General features: G+C 35.9%; 1 protein-coding gene across 1 annotated transcript; it reads right to left on the bottom strand.

Annotated features, from left to right (window-relative positions):
• Positions 1-212: 212 nt before the first annotated feature.
• On the bottom strand, positions 213-8108 carry LOC141671497 (conserved oligomeric Golgi complex subunit 8). The gene is made up of 12 exons (XM_074477774.1): positions 7854-8108; positions 7381-7533; positions 6622-6770; positions 6149-6226; positions 5722-5815; positions 5535-5609; positions 4826-5122; positions 3967-4034; positions 3823-3877; positions 3468-3606; positions 794-978; positions 213-676 (listed from the first exon to the last, which is right to left on the bottom strand). The coding sequence occupies exons 1-12, from the start codon at positions 8001-8003 to the stop codon at positions 359-361; spliced, it is 1761 nt and encodes a 586-aa protein (XP_074333875.1). The 5' UTR covers positions 8004-8108; the 3' UTR covers positions 213-358.
• Positions 8109-19862: the final 11754 nt, after the last annotated feature.

The raw sequence follows: 19862 nt of genomic DNA, 5'->3' as shown, positions 1-19862 counted from the left end.
CATCTAAAATTTCAAGTGAATTTCAAGTTGTGAAAGAGGCCCCATGTTTTTTATCAAATTTAAAATTTCAAATGAATTTCATGTTGCGAAAGAGGCCACATGTGAATTCGTTGATTATCATCAGTAAATCTGATCATATTACTGTGAATCATACATTGACTATATTTGGTTGATTACACTGTGTTAATCCACTTTTATCAAAGACTTCTGACTGGAGAACTCAATATATTCAACATGTTATAAATTTAAAACAAAATTTTTTATACAGTCTAATGAGTAGTAATACCTTTACACACCTCTCTATCATAACCTTGATCAACATTTTAGGATTCGTACGAGTTGCATGGTTTTGTATAAGTTAAGCTCTTGTAGCATCATCATCCACAGGTTTCTCCTCAGTTTGTGGACTGGTGGCATTTTCCTCCTTTTCATCTGAACCGAGGCTCTCTGTATGTTCTTCTCCATTAGCCACAACTCCATTTTCAGTTGGTGGTGCATCCCCGTTTTCTGTTGCATTCTTGGTCTCCGAGTTATTGACTGGTTTTGGCAAGTCCCTAGAGGTGGATGCTGTTACAAGGCGGGAAATTCCGTCAAATAAACCCTTGGAATCTGTGATAAGTGAAGCTCCACCTAGGTAACAACGACCAAAGCATGTGGCACAATGCGAAAAAGCAACCTGCGCAGCAAGGAAACAGGTTACAGTATGTTTTGTAGGAGAATCTGAAGTCTGTGATTATATACAGTACAACTTGTAATAACATAACATGAGTTCAAGTTCGTAGTATGTTCTCACGTCAATGAATGCTCGGCAAAGAGAAAGGAAAAGTACAGACTCGTTCTCCCTCAGCATCCTAGTAGTATTGTACCTCAACAAAGATTCAGAAACGGCACGCAATCCCTTTATCAGTTCTTGCGCAATTATATGTTTCAAGCGTATCGGGGCACATGGACGTAATTCGTTCATTGCTGCTGATACACCTACAACACAGAGACATAGGGAGAGTTCATACAGTAATAAACACTTCATAATTTGATGTTATTAGCCTTGGTAAGAGACATAATATTAGAATTCAACCTGGTTAGATATATTATCGGTAAAAAAGTAAATCAAAATCCAAATAGATAGAAGAGAATCTCAAAGCAACTATAATACATCCTAGTTGTGCAGGCTGTGAAGTAGACATGCCAAGTCTAGAAATAGAAAGAAAACACATGGAAACAATATCCAAGGAACAAAATAAGCAAGAATTTTTCTATAAAAAATGAAAAATTTGGAAGCAGTGTCAGGCAGTGAGGGATCTCCTGAAGCAGTTTGTAGGGTAATTGGATACTTTAAATTTTTCTTTGGATATAAAACATTCACAGAACGAAGCAGGAAGGAGACGGTTTAAGGATTGGATTCTCTAGGGAAAATATATTTAAGGCCCCAGCCAATGTATTTTCTTTTCTGTTTGTCAAAAACAATGTAATTTCTTTTGTCAGTAACAAAGATCAAACCTTCTATCTAGTTTGCAGAAAATCAATAAATCAGTAACAAAGATCAAAGCTTCTTTCTAGTTTGCAAAAGATCAATATATCAAAACTTCTCATAGGACATGGGATGAATAATCTTGATAAATTCACTGATAAGCAAGCAGAATACACAATTGACACAAGTAGAAGAACCCTAAATTAGTTTGGGAAACGTCTCAAAAACAAGCAAAAGAGCACATATTTTACTTGCTTCTCTACCATATATTTTCTCTTTCTTTTCCCATCTTCACTAAATCTCTATCTTATCATCCTAATACTTGGATTGGAAGACCTCACTCAGCTGTATTAGTTGAAAAATATTTTTGTGAGGAACCTACTAGGATAGAGGATGATCATTCTATAAGACTAGGAGTCACTGACCTTGTTCTCCTCTTTTGCTATAATTTTATACATGCGGAACCTACTAGGATAGAGGATAATCATTCTATAAGACTAGGAGTCGCTGACCTTGTTCTCCTCTTTTGCCAAGTGTTACAGGGTATAAAATTATAGCAAAATAGTAAACACTGAATACCCACTCTGTACGCAATTCAAGTACCATTCACAGTTTTGACTGTCATTACTAGCCTTTAGAATCTGTGTGTTCGCCAAATTTTGAAAAATTTAATCATAACACAAATCACTAACACCACGCAATATAATACCTTAAATTCCTAAGCAAAACTGTAATTGATTTCATTCTAGATCTCCTAGCAATTATCTACATTCTATCAACATAAGGAAATTATTAGGAACAACCAAAATTTTAATCACTTGTTATACTTGATTAGCCTGTAAAAATTATTGGGATTTGGACACTGTTTGTTTGTCTTGATCCAACCAAATCTCGTTAAACCTTTTCAATGTTCTCTAGCATTATCCTTTGTCTAGACTACTATAAACAATAATAAAGAAGCTACAATGTGATGTTTGTCACTACGTGTATAGCTTTTACTGCCAAATTGGTATAGTAACAGTAAGCTACGACTGTTGCCTTACTTGCCTACCTTTCGGATACAATTGTTATTTTACTTTATGTTATTATAGATTATGCAATTTTGTTACGGTGAGTAACAAAATATTTATAATAACACACATAAAGATATGAATTATAAGATGACTCGTGAGTCGTGACAGAAAAAAAGTGCATAAATACTGATAGATCCAATCTAAACGGCATTCTACCTCTCTGACATCATACTGCCTTGTTTCTCGACATCATTCACCCTTTCCCTCAGCTTAAACACTAGCAAGATGTCTTCACCCATCTCCATAGGACACAGCTGCTCAGATTCAACCATTCAAGTGCCTCTTAATACTTAAATGTTACCACTAAACTACAGAAGTAAAAAAACTGGTTCCAAATTAGGATAGCAAGAACCTGACTCAATGGATGACAGACATTGGTGATTATCAGATCTGAGATAGAGAGAACTGAGACCTAGAAGTGTCGAAATTCCAGGGAAGATATGCGAGATGCGAAGGGGAGAGACTGAAGAAATAGCAATAGAATAGATATAGTAGGAAGAACCCTTTCACATTCTCTATCATGGAAAAGGAGTAAAAGCAAAGTCGAACAGAAGAGGATTAGTAGAGGCTAGAGTTTCCAATTTCCTTGATCTCAATTCACAACTCCCTTATCTCTATGTTTACTTTAAAATGCTCCTACTAGGATGAGAAATTTCCTGACGGAATTGCTAGTACCAAGTGAACTCAAATTGCCCAAGGTAGGTTCGAAGAAAAAGCTAGAAGTATATGTCGTGTTAAATTATTAAACTATAAGTAAATGATGTACTTCTTTAGCAATCAGATTCTTAGATGAAGTATTGACACAGAGACCTAAAAAATCTAACATCTTAATATATAGAACTGTCAAAAAAAATCAGTTTTAAACACATTACAGTAGCACTTAGAATACCCAGCTGACCAGCTTGGAAACTTCATTAAAAACTTACCATTTACAAGTATAGCAAGAGGTGGATGGTCCATTAGATCTGGAGGAGGAGTTACGTCTTCCTGGTTTTCATCACCAAAGCTATTGGCTGAAAAACCAACTGCTGGAAGCGGTACCCAGCGATGAGAATCCAAAACTAACTGCATGGAAGGAAGTAAACATGATTGCTTATTACCTATCAGAGACGATGTGTAGCTTAAAGGAAAACTTTAGCATATTGTTAAATATTATCAAATCAAATATGGTTAACACAAATCTACAATGATGTAATAATATTCTTATAAGAAAACAATAAATACATAGAATTTTATAATTCTAATAAATCAGATGTAAAATTAAAGTAAATGGGATCATGCCTGAAAATTTTCCACAGCTGTACCCATGTTCTTTGAAAACAAGTTGAAGACTGCCCTGTAGAACCACATAAAACAACAAAAAATATTATGGATGAGTTTCACAAGTGTTGGCATATAAGAGGAAAAATTAAAGTATTTGCTTACTCTTCGAAAAGTGGTGGAAGCAACCCGCGAAAGTCTAGTCCAACCCAACCAAGCCCCATGGCGCAATACTGTCAACAACAAACATAGAGAACGTAATCTTCCAACTTTAGATTGTACACTGAGATATATTTTACTTGTGACCTTTAGTATGTCACGTAAATTAGCATTATTACAAACTAATCTAGTAAGAGATAGCTGACTTGTAGCTGTAACAAAAAATAGGCAGGTAGATGCATGCTACAATATTAACAAGAGTATTCATATCCAACTTTGGCGAGACCTTTTACCAGATCCTGGTATAACATCTAACGGGGTGAACATTCATCTAGCAATACTTCATGCTCGATTAATCATTTTACCATTCATTTAGCAGGGTTTCAGGTAGAGAGGCCTTTTTTATCGAAATTTGACGTGACAGGCAATTTTATCGACCATGCGAAAAAATAAATAATAGTACTGACATATTTTTTACCCTGACGAATATTGTATATCAATTATTTCTGGAGCACATAAGTTGGTCACTGGTCAGACCTGAAAACAGAACACTTAAAACTACTTAAATCGAAAATGAACGAATCCAAAAACTCACTTCCAAAACAGGATTATAAAAATCCAAAAAGAAACTATAATTCTAGCTCACTAAAATATCCTCGGAAAGTATTGCCTGTAAGGAATATCTTTAGACTTTAATTAAGGCTATCACTTAAAAAAGAAAAGCCAACCAAACATGCAAACTTATATGCAAGCCTCTTCACTAAGGTGCCACAAAATAAGAAGTCAATTGTATATTATATAAGTTAAATATTAAAAAATTGACCGTCTCTCACTACTTCACTAAACCGCAACATAACTTTCTTACCATACACTGTTCCAGGATGTTCGACAATGACCCGCCTTCTGCTATCTTGGGAAGCATCACCTTTAGCATTTTAAGGTGATAGGTAATTTGATGAGTGGCCCAGCTAAATAGAAGGCCACCATCATGGTTCTCCTCACTTCCTGATGTATCATCGGCAAATATGGCTCGATACTGGTTTACAACATCAAAAAGATGCTTTCTGTGGCAATTGACCATCCCCCTTAAGTATTCATATGCATTCCTCTGGTCTAAGTCATCAAGAATTCCAGTCAACCATGCTTCTCTGCATCTTAAAAACTGTAAAAGAAAATATATTGTTGAATCTAGGAGCATAAAACAAATCTTAAAAGCATTTGCAAACTGCAATGCATTCAAGAAAGTACTGTTAAAAGATTATCTCTTCTAAAACCAACTGGTGTTGATAAAAACTTTTACTACTCTACCTCACTCGAAGCCCATTTTTGGGATTGAAGAGTGGATCACTAGTAGCCCATCTTTGGGCCAGAAATAAACTATATTGTTCAAGTTTACTTATGAGAATTTGGGGATACCAAGGTTCATACTCGAGACCTCTCGGTATACCCGAGCTACGGCACGATGGTGGCTGACCATCTCTCTCAAAATCTTAAGGTGTTGAGAAAAGCAACTATATGGATCTTATAAACATAAAAATTGTTTATACAAATATGATTAGCTTATTAAAATCTACCTGTAGGCGCATTTCATATTCACTGTATACTCCTATGCGACGTAGATATCCAATTATGCGGAGACATTCAGGCAACTGCAATACAGATAAAATATGCAGGTTTGTTAAGGGGTTGGACCCTAGTTTTCACAGTGTAATAGCTATCCACTGAGATATTGATACCCTCTAGTATACTTATGTGGTATACCTGAATGTTTGATCTGAGTTTCTGGAGAAGCTGTGTGAGTAGAGATTGGGTGGTGTGCTTAACTTCTGCAGCAAGTGCTTGAATAACAGGCAACCTTTTTAAGGCAAACACGCAAAATAAATGAATGTAGTGGAGCCTGTGGAGGGTAATCGGAACACCCCTATGTGTTGTTTAGGAACCTAAAATTCATTGGAATTTCTGGATTTGGTATGCATGACATGCTTGCATAACCAAAAAAAAATATTCGATTTGGATTTAATTCAGTTCCAAGACATTCAAATGTATGGAAACTTGAAATGATAACTCAGTTCATGTCATTAAAATCCATCATTTGTAATCAATTTCATGTTGTTCCCTTACAGAATGTTATGATATTTGCATATAAAGAAAGAGCATGCAGCCAGATCAACAAGAAAAATGAACTTACTTTGGGTGCATTGTTGAAAGCTTGCTAACAAAAGTCTCAAGGTCAAGAGCTTCATCATAGTTTCCATTTCTCACACACCTATATTGACGTAAAAGATATATGTCTCTAAGCAATGACAGCAACTGCTAGAAAAACTACAAGGGAAATCGACAACTATATACAGATAAGAGCATATTTAAAAGGGTTTTTCAGAAGACCTAGACCAGAACGATTGTGTTTCCATAATAATTAAAGAATGAAGAGGAATTTAAGTGGTAAATTAATGGCCAAATGCAGAAGGCTCAAGGCAGTTCGTTTTTATTCAACTTATCATTGCATAATTAAAGATATGGATTTCCTTGCATAACATTGCAACTGAAAGTGTAATGTACCTAAATGCTTGATAGGAGAGTAAAACATTTAACCCTCAAACGAAGGAATTTTATAATTAGTTTAATTTTTGCATGTGATGGTTATAAAAATTTAACACATACGTGTCCATAAGTTGAGGAATTTCAAGCAAGTCAAGCAAAGTACTATGATTAGACAGCAAGGTTTGATTCATCTTCCGCTTTTCTAAAATCTGTTCCGCCGAGTCGATGAACTCTGTGCAACCAGATGTTAGCTTCGGGATCTCACCAATCTGCACAGCAATAAACAAAGATAAGTGCAAAAGAAAATAAACTAGAGCATTATACAACTAATACAACCACCGACACTTGGAATACGACAGATGGAATCGTTTTGATGCACTGAAGGTAAATTTAACGTATTCACTGAAGTAGGAATGATGTAGGCCTATAGCCTCTGCTTTGCAATTTCAAAAATGCTCAAGCGTCAGTTTTTGTGCATGTTATTTAGCATTATACAACTAATATAACCATCAACACTTGGAATATGACAGATGGAATCATTTTGACGCACTGAAGGTTAATTCAACGTGTTCACTGAAATAAGAATGCTATAGCCTATTCTTTGCAATTTCATAATATGTCTCAAGTATCATTTTTTTTCATTTTTTTATTTTTCATTACGACATACAAGCCACAAGATACGCAAACAGTGGCCTCCCTAGTCAATTGTTACTTTATAGATACAAGCTATAAGGTACATTATCACCGTATATAACTTTCAAATAGTTCATAATAGGTAACAAGTTCAAATTAATAGTGACATTCATGAATCCCATTCTATACTAGCAGAAATGCATTTCAAATAAGCAATTGAAGTAAAAGCACCGAGAAATACAGTACCATAGAACTGAGATGTTTGTCAATAGAAGAAACTTCTTGTCGAACAGCAAGCAATGCATCGGAAGCAGAAATAAAAGCACGGTAATTACTAACAGCCACCTCCTGCATCTGCTTCTGAATTCTCTCGGCATCTACTCGTAGAAGCTCCGGCTCCTTTTTAATTCAAACACATCAATTCAGAACAATACATTAACACAAACATATAATAAATAAATAAAACATTCGCATCATTTACTCAATCACGTCAACATCAAGCCACATATTGACACACATACAGACACAAAGAGACACTACACATCTCGTTTTCGAATTATTTATTTAATCACATCAATACTGAAATACACACACTAGCACACACATATTACAAACACATATTAGCTCCGGCTCTCTTTCAACTACTCAATCACATTACTACGTAAGCACACATTACAATTATACTAATCTACTGGAGAGAGAGAGAGAGAGTAATTGACTTTGTGGAGCCGATCGAGAGTGAAAGAGAGGAGTTCGGAGACATAAGGTTGCTGAGGACCGGAGGCAAGAGGGAGAAAACCACCGGAAAGTTCATCATTATCATCAACTGTTGCCGTCGACGATCTGGTCGGATTTTGGGAATCTACCATTCTTCTCTGGTTCCCTTCGTAATTCAATTCACCCTTCAGATCTCCGCTATTTCACGGCTTGGCTTGCCTTGCTTTTTCAAATGCTCAATATCGTTATTTAACCTATTTTTATATAAAATAAAAAATTGACAGGATGATATATAAAATTGAAATACCTGATTGAGAGCCAATTGAGAGTGCAGTATTAAATTTTTTGAGGACAGTTATTTTTGTTAATTTAAAAAAAAATCGGTTATTTTTATTATTTTTTCTTCTTTTTCTTTCTCTTAAATTTATAATACGAGAATAACAAAAAGCTTGCAGAAAAAATGCTCCAAATCTCGAATGACTTAAAAATGACCCATTTTTATCCCTCTAAAAAATATTTTTTTTATACGTGTTTTTGAAAAACACAACTATATTTTGCATTTTCATTAATTTTAAAATATTTAATATAGAAAAAAAAATTATTCTTTTACTGAAAATACGTATTATAAGTGCGTTTTACAAGTAAACGCAATCTTTGCGGTTCTTTAATATGTTTCTCTCATTTCAACACATGTATATAATGCGTTCAAAAAATTCATAGGCACACAACCCGGTTAAAAAGAGGGGTTTATAAAACAAGTGATAAATGTAAGATTTGGTTGCGTTATTCAGTTATATAGTAAGGGTCATTTTGCTAAATTGTCATATTTTAGATAATTTACTCTCAAATTGTGAGATTTAGGGTCATTATTCCAAAAAAAAGTTTTTAATTACAATTTTTGAAAATTCTGCAAATAATATGTTTTTTTGGGTTATTTGCAAAAAACATGATTATTTTTATTTTTTTGCAAAAATACTATTTTGCTATTCGATATAAACAAAGGCAATCTCTGTTATTGTGAAGTCCGCTATGACGTAATAATAAGCTAGAGGGGGTTGAACAACTTATCACCGATTTAAATTTATATTGCGCTTTTAAAAAATTTCGTTAAAGTAACTCTAACGAAAACAAGTAATCTATAACCGTTCGAGATCAACCAACCACTTCCGGAGGAAAGCTAGAGAGCTATTAAAATCCTCCGATCTAAGACATTGATTTTAACCCTGCGAGAACAATTATGTAAACTCCCCGTAGAGCGGATTTGAAAAACTAAGATGACTTGCCCCAAAAAACTTTGCCAAAACAAAATTTTCTCTTTTTGAAAATGTGTTTTAACAATATAACAAATTGTAAGTGCAAGTAAAGAGAAAAGAGCAACAAATCACGGGGATGATTTTTCACCTGGTTCGCGATATATATACCTCTAATAGATATGTACATCCCTGCATCCAGTCCCCGAGACCTTCCCCGATCTCGAAAGTTATCACTAAAAACGCACTATTTCACGTAGGCGGAGAAGCCTTACGAACCCTACTAATATCTATCTTGAAGCGTAACTCCCCGTTACCATCTCAAATATAGGTAGAAACCACTACTAACCTATCTTGGACCGTAACTCCCCGTTACCCCCTCAAAGTAAAGTAGCAAATATATTAGAATTATCTTGGAGCGTAACTCCGCGTTACCTGCTCAAATTGATGTATAAAGAATCCTTACACGACCTATCTTAAACGATAACTCTCTGTTACCTCTTCAAAGCCTATGTAAGCCTTGTGTATTCCTTGTATCACTAACCTTTGTCGGTCTTGTATCTTAACTCATAGGTCTTGGGTCTTTCTTTTTCCTCACGGTGCAAAAATACCCAACTCCCCGTCGGCGTGTTTAAGACTTGGATCTTAGAACAAAGATCACCTCAATTCACTTCACCTAACTGCAAAAGTTAATATACAACATTTACAAATTCCCTTTTATAAAATAAAAGAATTGAACTAATATTACAACAATATTAATTCAAGAGAGCAAATATATAACTAACAAGTCCAACCTAATAGAAATATAAGTGCAAGGAATTTACAACATGTTATACAAAAGATATGGCGATTTGCATGGTATAACACAAGTAAATAAATGAACTAATATTACACAAATATTAATCTGAGAGAGCAAACATACAACTAACAAGTCCAACTTATTAGAAATATACATGCACTAATTTTACAACAAGTTATATAAATTGATAAAACAATTAAGCATGATATAACAAGAGTAAAATAAGACATATAATATATAAGAATATATTATACAATAGGCAAATATAATAGTAACCAAATTATTAATTAATAAAATAAGTGCAAATAACCTAGTAAGATGTTATATAATAAATAATATATTTAAGAATGTATATAACAAGTGTAAATAAACAAATTATATATATATAAATATATAATTTAAGGCACATTAAATCAAGTAAGCATATATATATATATAAACATGGGAGTTAATACATATATTTGTAGTGTGTGCCAAATATGTACATATATATATCATGAATGCAATTACAAGAACTAGAGCGGAAGTAGTTAAGTAACAAGTTCGTCTAAAACCATAAGGTGTTAGAGAAAGGCCCTTTCCAGAATCTTATATTAGTATTCAAACATTCCCCCTCACTCGAAAGCCCTTTTATGGGTCGAGAGCGGATCACAGACGCCATCTTTTGGGGCATAAATTTGCCTTCGTGCCACGATAAATTGTGAGAATATTGGGGGCGGCAGGGATCGAACCCGAGTCCTCTGCCAGCCTGAGCTCTGATACCATGTTAAGGAATCAGTCACTCTAAAATCTTAAGGTGTTAGAGGCAGACCCTTTGTAGAATCTTATATTAGTATTCTAATAAAATCAATATATATACCACGAATAAATTGACATGTTATATTCAAGCATATTAAAATGAGAGAACAAGTATAACATGCAATTTAAAGAACAAATAGTCAACAAGTTATATCAAGGCATTATAAAATCAGAGAGCAGATATGACTAGCAAATAAATCAACTAACAATTGATAAGATATATCAAAGTGTATTGAGAGAGAGCGAGAGAGAGAGAGAGAGAGAGAGAGAGAGAGAGAGAGAGAGAGAGAGAGAGAGAGAGGTGGGGGAGAGGGAGCGAGGGGGGAGAGGGAGAGGGAGCGAGAGAGAATATATCTTAACAATTATTACAACGAAGATTAACAAGTTATATTAGAGCGAGTAAACATGTAAAATTAAATTTAACCAGTGTTAGGTATGAAATGCACATAGGGGGTTAATGTGTGTTTCTTGTTTTTTCTTACTTAAAAATTAAGTTTGGTATTTAGGCTATGGAACTTAATAGCTAGATATTGTTTGCAGTGATAATTGACTTAATGTAGAAGACACATAAGCAATTATCAAAACTTACTATATCTTTTATTAAAAATCAAATTAGTTGCGCTATAAATCTGTGTTCTTGAATAATAAGAACTCAACTACTTCTCTTGAAAAATACAAGATTTTTTAGATCTGTTTTGTTACCACTGAACTAAGGACCCGTGACATGTTTTATAGATTAACATGCACAGTTTAAAGAAATTGTACTAAAATGGAATAACACATTTTCTCAAGTCCTTTTGTCTATATCCATTTTAAGCGCAGCAAATCTGCATATAATCTTCCAGGTATGTAACCTTCCTTTGTCCAATTCATCTTAGCCCTTGATCTTGCACTTCTCAAGCTGCATTTATAGACTTTCCATTCTGATGATCGAACGGTTTGTTGACTGATAATATTGGATCTTCAAGTTGGTTGCATTATGTAATTTAAGCTGTTATCGAGACCTGCATTACTGTATAGAGATGTCTCATATCGATATGTCGAATGAATTATCGATATCTCCACTTCTCTATATGCATTTTGACTTGTCGATATCTCCAGTTCTCTATATGCATTTTGACTTGTCGATATCTTTAGTTCTCTATATGCAGTTTGACTTGTCGATATCTCCACTTCTCTACATGCAGTTTTGACTTGTCGATATCTTCACTTCTCTACATGCAGTTTTCACTTGTCGCAATCTCCACTTCTCTTCATAGCCTTGGACTTCTTTACAAGTATAGTGACATCTCTACAAGTATAATGACTTCTCTATAATTAGAGTGACTTCTCTTTAAGTTTATCCGACTTCTCGATAGACTTCTCGAAATCACTTGATCTATTTCTTCTTGACACTTGACTTAGAACATTTTTTAATCTACAATATTATTCTTCACCAAGTACTTTATCTTCATTCTGAGACATGATTAGGCTTGATCTTCTTCCAGAAATCTATTATTGGCTTGGTGGCTGTTTACTGAAAAATATTTCAGTCCAGTCTACTTAACAATTTTATAGACTCAAGAAACATCATTACAGAATACATAAGATTACAAATCAACTAAATCTTGGTATTGTCAAAGTGACTTAGTGTTGTTATGTGAAGGCATGTCTTGCACAATAATTCCCCCCAATTTGTGAGAAGACTATTTGTCACAAATTCATGCCTGATAACAAGACTAATCCTAAGCTAAAATTTGAAAGACAAACAGAAATATAAAGATATAGACCTCTATACATGGATGTCACTTAACAGTTATAAAGAGATAAGAGTTTATTTAATTAGCTAAAGTCTTCATAACCAGGCTGAGACCTAATCAAGTCATTGAGTCTATCAAGACACTCTAGTTCTTTAATGATCTTAGTACCTCTGAGTGCTTCCACAAGCTTTAGCCATTCATTTACTGGGTAACTATCAAGATACTTGACTCTGAACCTTGAGAATCTGTAAGTCTTGATATTTAGAAATACACCATCTTCAGAAACTCTGTCCAATCCTCTAGCTTTCAGCTTATTTGACCTTTTCTCAAACATTTCCATCTCCTTAACTTTTTTAATAGCATTTGATTTCATCTCAGTCTTCTCCCTTGCTTTTCTTTCATCTCTTTCTTTCAACCTTCTAGCTAGCTCAACCTTCCTCATTCTAGTAAAATCATCTTTATCGGTCATCAGATTAATCACTCTTTCAAGTTCTACGGTTGAGTAATTTTCAATTACTTATCTGTTGAGTAAGTTGTATGTGCCATCTTTCACCTCTCCCAGAGTTTCCACACGGACTTTGACTATATCTTCAGCTAGTTGATTGTTTAGTCATGTTCTGAAATTTCTTCTGAAATTGGTAGAAAATCTTTTTGATTAAAATAGTTCCATAGTGCACCTATTATAATCTTTGTTTTCTTTGACTTTCTTCCAGTAGACTTGAAGTGTGTTTTGGATGGTGGTCTGAATGATGGGGGTTTAGTCAATTTTTTTAAGAAGGTTTTGTTGGCTAAGATAGGTATTTTAAGTAGAGAGTTGGATGTGAGTTTGTAAAGGTATTTAGGCTTGGAGGTTTGGATGGTTTGAGTTTTTGTTTGGCTAGGTGTTTGCATTGAGTTTGTTAAGTTGTAGATCGTTGTTGTGTGGCTTCTTTCTTGTTTCCATTTCCATCTTTTCCACTCTTCTTCTTTTTGTCTTCATCCTTCCTCTTCTTCACATCTTTTTGACTACCACTGCTCTTGCTAGATTGACTCGAATTTGAGCCAAAAGATTTGTATTTATCTTGTTTTTGCTTATTATCATACTTGTCATCTTCTATTTCATTAGTAGCAGTTTTAACATCAGCATTTCTAAGATATCTACCAAAAATGATGATCATCTCAAGATCCTCAACATTCTTATTCTTCTTAGTTTTCAGCCCAGTCTCAATCACCGTCATTATCTTCTTGTTCTTCATGACACGATGCTTTGGGATTATAAAGTGTCTGCATTTCTTGGTAGTTGATATGTAGGTCACTCCCTTGCCAGGTTTAAGATATGCCTCAGGAAAATCTCCTTCTTGGCCTGCTTTGAGCTCCCTTAGCAAATGAGTGTCCTCCTGGATCATCACTTTAATTTTATTAATGAAGATGTCTGTTAGTCGCTAAATACGCGCTAATAATACACGCAAGTATACGAGTTCGCAAGTAATATAGAAAATTTTCTAGTTCATTCTCACAGAGACTGTATTGGTTAACTAATTAATTCACGCACTTAAACAACAATGTATGGTTATTATTCAATGCTAAGACGATAACAAATTGAGGTTGTTTATAACTAAGAATTAAACTAATAATTATAACTAAGAAAATAAGATTGATTAAATTAATATATATGACAAACATGGGATTCTAACTTCATTAAATACTTCATTCAATAGCCTTTGTATTCTCAACCTTAGCCTGCAATGGTGATGACACTAATCAGACAACACGAAACTGATAAACGCCAACTTTCGTTGCACGAGTACCATACTACCAGACATCCACAAAAGAGATAGAAGCTGAATAGACACCAATTATATTGAGACCCTATATGTCTATAGAATTTGATAACATAATGGTTTAAGCGCAAGTTATCTATCTTGATTACACAGGGCAAGTACGATGGTTAAAATTACCTACAAATCATGCATAACAATTACATGAACCTATGCTAGCATGGCAAATTCTAAATCCTTAAATTCACTGTCGTTTTATTAAGAATTAACACATTATCTTATAAGTTCGCGACGCTCATAAGACGAATACGCACAACCAATACTAGGTTATCATACAATCACCATATACTAAGACATCGAAACAATTTAGCTAAAGAAATCCATAAATAAATCCGTTAGAACCCCACGATAACGATTAGCCCATAATGGACTCATCATTAACATGGGTTTCGATGAAAGCATGGTATAACAAACGTAGTCTTTATAACGAATAAATAAAACCAAGTGCAAAACAAGAGTAAGGTTCACAAATAAGAAAACTAGCATCCAGATACAACTTAAAACAAAGATTCACAAGTAATACAAGATCTTCTTCGTCTAAGTTGAATCGTGATAATACGGTCTTCTTACGGCTCTCCTTGATTCGTCTCTGGCTTGTTATATTATTAAAAACGACCTAGAGTTGTTTATATAGTAGCCCTGATCAGCATAGAACTCCAGAAAATCAGTCTTCTATTCAAAACAGGAATTCTGAAACCCGACACGGCGCGGCTGCGCGCTTGATCAGCGCGGGCGCGTTGGCTTTCTGTACTTCGGGCGCGGGCGCGCGCTTGATCAGCACGGGCGCGCTGGGCTTCTGCCTAAACTGACTTCTTTTCTTTTTTCTGCAGATTCAAGCCATTCTTCGTGAGCTTTTAATCCAACACCACCTTGACACCAAATTAGCACCAAAACAATGCTAATTCACCTGATTACCTAGATAATGCCTGAAATGCAAAAACACTCGAAAACAAATTAAAACACTTAACAACTTGAGTACAAATGTATCAATTCAAAGCTTATTAGAGCATTATAAAGTGTCATAAATGCTACTCAACATACCCCCAAACTTGAATCGATGTTTGTCCTCAAGCATAAACAGACTCAAAGAACAAGAACAAAAATACATAGATGCAACTATATGAATCCATCGATCCCCATAGAATAACTAAACCAATCGACAAGCAATACATCAGCAAATGCAATTATTCGCATAAAGATCAGTCAAACCTCACAAAGCAACTTACAAACTAGAGACGTGTGTGTGTGTGTGTGTGTGTGTGTGCGCAATTGCTTATAGATGTACAATCGCAACTAGATCAACAATCATGACTCACTACTTACCAAGACAATCGCAAGTTTATAAACAGAATAAAATCTAGACTCAGAATAACTTACAACACTTCAATTCTTATATCAGAGTTTTATATAGATTTATGCTTTTATTCACAATAAAACAAACAGATATGCTTATTTGATCGTCTAATGAGTGAGGTCCACAAAAGACTTATACAATAGTACCCATGTAGCGAGCGTTAGGTTAGCGGATTCCAGACTATAAAAGCCTTAGGTCCCTAGGCACAAAGTCCCCTAAGAACTTAAACTCGAGTACTAAGAGCCCATTCCTGATTAATTATACATAACACTTATTTTTTTTCCTTCTCTTTTTTTCTTTTTTTTCAACGAATTTCTGAATGAGTGCGTTTCGCTCCATCTCATTCAACCTTAGACTACTCATATGAATATGAGCCGGCTACTAGCCATTTGACACATAGCCACACAACTAGCAATGAAATACAATTTTCTCCAATTTTTTAAATATCCATGTCTTTTATTATTAAGAGAATATCCTAAATTCTAAATATAAATAAGCGATTACACCTCGACAAACAAACAAAACATGACCATGATCTAGCATTCTAGCAACCTATAAGACTTAGTGAAATACAAGTGTCTCTAGCATGCAAATCAACTTAATACGACTTAACATCTCTAAACATGACATCACTACACTAGCATCAACATCACAAATCAATCGGAAAAATTATCTGAGGGATCATGTTATAATGCAAATGCTTGAAAACTATATGAACAAAATAACATAAAACTATCAAAAATAAATAATAAAAAAAAACTATATGACAAAATATGCAAACTATATGAACTAAACTATCATGAACATGCAACTATATGTGACTCACACAAAAATATATTCCTTCAACTACTACCCCCAAACTTAAAATATTCACTGTCCTCAGTGAAGGTAATAGTACGGAATCAGACATACCTACTGCGAATCAGAATCCTCACCCTCAACGGGTGGAGTGTCAGGCATTTCTGGAGGCGGATACACGGAATCCTCACCAAAAACTGGCCACTGGATGTCAACTCCGGTGGCTCTAAAAGTTGTCCCAAGTGCCTAGGTGAGATGGTGTGCAAACCAACTATGGATGTCGTGCATCGCATCCATCCACCTCGCAAGACGCCTATACTGCGTCGAACTCAAACCAGCTCCAATATATGCTGCCTCCTGTTGCTGCTGTTACTGCTGCGATCCTGACGGTCCAGCCTCCTCTCCTAACTGAGCTCTCCAAGCTGCTCGACGGGCATACTGAGAACCTCCCGCCGTAGCTGCCTCCATAGGCTTACCACATGACAGGTGATCATACGGGTACCCAAGCCCCTTAGGATCGGGCTTCCCTCCATACCACTCCTGCATGCTCAACAATGTAGAACTGTCGATAGGAGTGCTGGAAAGCTGAAACTGCTCATGTGCGGGCCAATGAACACCAACCGCCACGCACAACTTCGTCACAACGGATGCATACGGAATAGTATCTGTAGTACCTCCTCTCAAAAATCTCAAAATCCCCTGATATATCACCATCCCCAAATCAATGTAATCACCCTAAAGAATACCCCATAGCAGACGAGCATGCTCCATAGTAATTTCATACACATGCAAAGATGGCATGATGTTAGCACAAATAAATGAGTTCCAGGCCCATGAAAACCTGTTCATGTACGAAGCAGAGAACGTGGAGTAATCAGTAGTGCCCCTCTTGAACTTGCAATGCGTCTCAGGCACACAGAGAGTAGCAACGGCGAGATCCAAATCAAAGTCCTCTGGAGTCTTATCGTTCCAAGTATCCTGACCCACCTTCCTCGTGGGCTACTCAATCACCGTCCTGATAGCATCAGTACTGTAATTAACAGTCCTCCCTCTCACCACCGTGAAGCAATTCTTCTCCGTCTTGACATTAGCATAGAAATCCTGCACAACACTCATGGGCACAACACCGGGCGCCTCACAAAAAGAAACTCAGCCCATCTCGAGAATCATCTCTAACAGTTTACCATCCTTCTCTGATGGCAGAAAACCTCGCTCCCTAGCAATAGGCTTTGAGATAAGCCTCGTGTACTCCTCCACAGCCTCAAGAGTAGAAAACCTGGGCCTCACACCACCCGCAGATGAAGAATCGGTGGTGTTGCTGCCAACTTGTGTTCTTTGTCTCTTGGGTGCCATTGGGATTGAATAAGAGAAAATAAAAGTTTAAGTGTATAGATTCTGCATTCACCATTGTATAAATTATGTAAGTAGTATTCAAGTCTTGTTGACTTTAACTAGATATGCAGAATAGGTTGATTAATTGTACATAGATGATGTCTTGTAATTCTGCATAAATGAAATGAAGTCAAGTGTCAGTTTGCTACCCGACAGATAACCTACAATGAAGTCGACGGATGATCAAATAGACAACCCGACGGATGATCAATAACTCGACGGATGATCATGAATCCGACGGATAAAGAATTCAAATATCTGTTGACAGTGACAACACAGTCACATGCGTCGAGTGGATGCAAATGGAATGTGGTAGCCTATTCAACTGGGTTTTCGAGAACAAAGAAGCATTGCCATTTTCATGCTATTATGAAGATATTCAAAGATGCTGAAATAGAGTAATGAAGTAGCATTGTAATAGACTAGATAGTTTTTGTTTTATTATCTTGCCTTATTACTTTGTAATCTTGGTGATATATAAACCAAGTAGTAGCAACTAAGACACTATCAATCTAAGCAAGAAAGCAGAGAAACATTTGTAAGCAGGATTCCTAGCATTTCTATGTAGTCTTAGAAGTTCAATTGTTGTAAGCAGTTGTGAGCATTTCTGCACACAGGATTCTCTCGATATATAATGTATATCTCTGGTGGAATCATTCAAATCCACCAGAAAGTTTTTAAATACTCTTGTTTTTAATTACTTGTGTTTTGATTCACTTAAGTTTTTATTCCGCATTGTGCTAATCAATACACTTATATTTATATTTGAGTTATAACATTTTATTTCAAGAAAAAGTTTCAAGAATTCCATTCAACCCCCCTTCTGTAATTCTTGTCATATTATTAAGGGACTAACATAATCTGATAAGGAATAGAAGTGGGAATTGATTATGGGAATCGTGGGAATAATGTGTTTAATTTGGAGAGGGAATTATGGGATGTGGAAGAGTAAAAATCGGTTTGGAATTGATTTTTAATTAAAAATCCCGATTTTCTCTTAAAACTGTTGTTTTATTTTTTATTTTTTTCAAACAGGGACCCGGCGCGGCCGCGCGCTAGGATGGCGTGGGCGCGCTCACTTTCTGGAAAATCGGCGCGGTCGCGCGCTAGATCAGCGTGGGCGCGCTCACCTTCTGGAAAAACAGCGCGGCCGCAAGCTGGATCAGCGCGGGCACGCTTGGTCACTGGAGTTGGCCCTGAATTTTCTTCTTTTTCTGATTTTTTGTATTTTTCTCCTTTCTTCTTGTTTCCTCTATCTACTATTGTATAACATACTTGGGTTGCCTCCCAAGAAGCGCTTCTTTTACGTCATTAGCTCGACGTAGAATCTCGCACTAACCACCTCGCGGTTTGTCGTATCACCATAGTAATGCTTCAACCTCTGACCATTTATCTTGAATGCTTGGCCCGGATTATCCTCAAAAATTTCCACCGCTCCATGTGGAAACACGGTTTTGACAATAAACGGCCCTGACCATCTTGAATTCAACTTTCCAAGAAAAAGACGGAGACGAGAGTTGAACAAAAGAACTTGTTGCTCCGGTACAAATAATTTGAGCACTAGACCTCGATCGTGCCACCTCTTGACTTTCTCCTTGTACATTTTGTTGTTCTCATAAGCTTGAAGTCGAAACTCGTCGAATTCATTTAATTGAAGCATCCTCTTCTTTCCAGCCGCATCCAAATCCAGATTCAACTTCTTCAAAGCCCAGTATGCTTTATGCTTGAGCTCCACAGGTAAATGACACCCTTTACCATAAACCAACTAGAATGGTGACATTCCCAAGGGAGTTTTGTAAGCTGTTCTATAAGCCCAAACAGCTTCATCAAGCTTCAAAGACCAATCTTTCCTTGATGGACATACGACTTTCTCCAAAATGCGCTTGATCTCTCTGTTAGATACCTCAGCTTGACCATTCGTCTGAGGATGATAAGTGTAACGCCCCCAAATCCGGGGTCAGAGGATTTGGTCGTCACTATGAAATCTCAATCCAAATTAACCTGTTAAATCAATAAATGAATGCCAGCGGAAGATATTTATCATAAATGACCCCAAACTAATCC

This window comes from Apium graveolens, chromosome 7 (genome assembly GCF_009905375.1).
Source record: "Apium graveolens cultivar Ventura chromosome 7, ASM990537v1, whole genome shotgun sequence".
NCBI lineage: Eukaryota > Viridiplantae > Streptophyta > Magnoliopsida > Apiales > Apiaceae > Apium > Apium graveolens.
The sequence above is the reverse complement of the archived record's forward strand: the minus strand, read 5'-3'. Positions and strand labels throughout refer to the sequence as shown.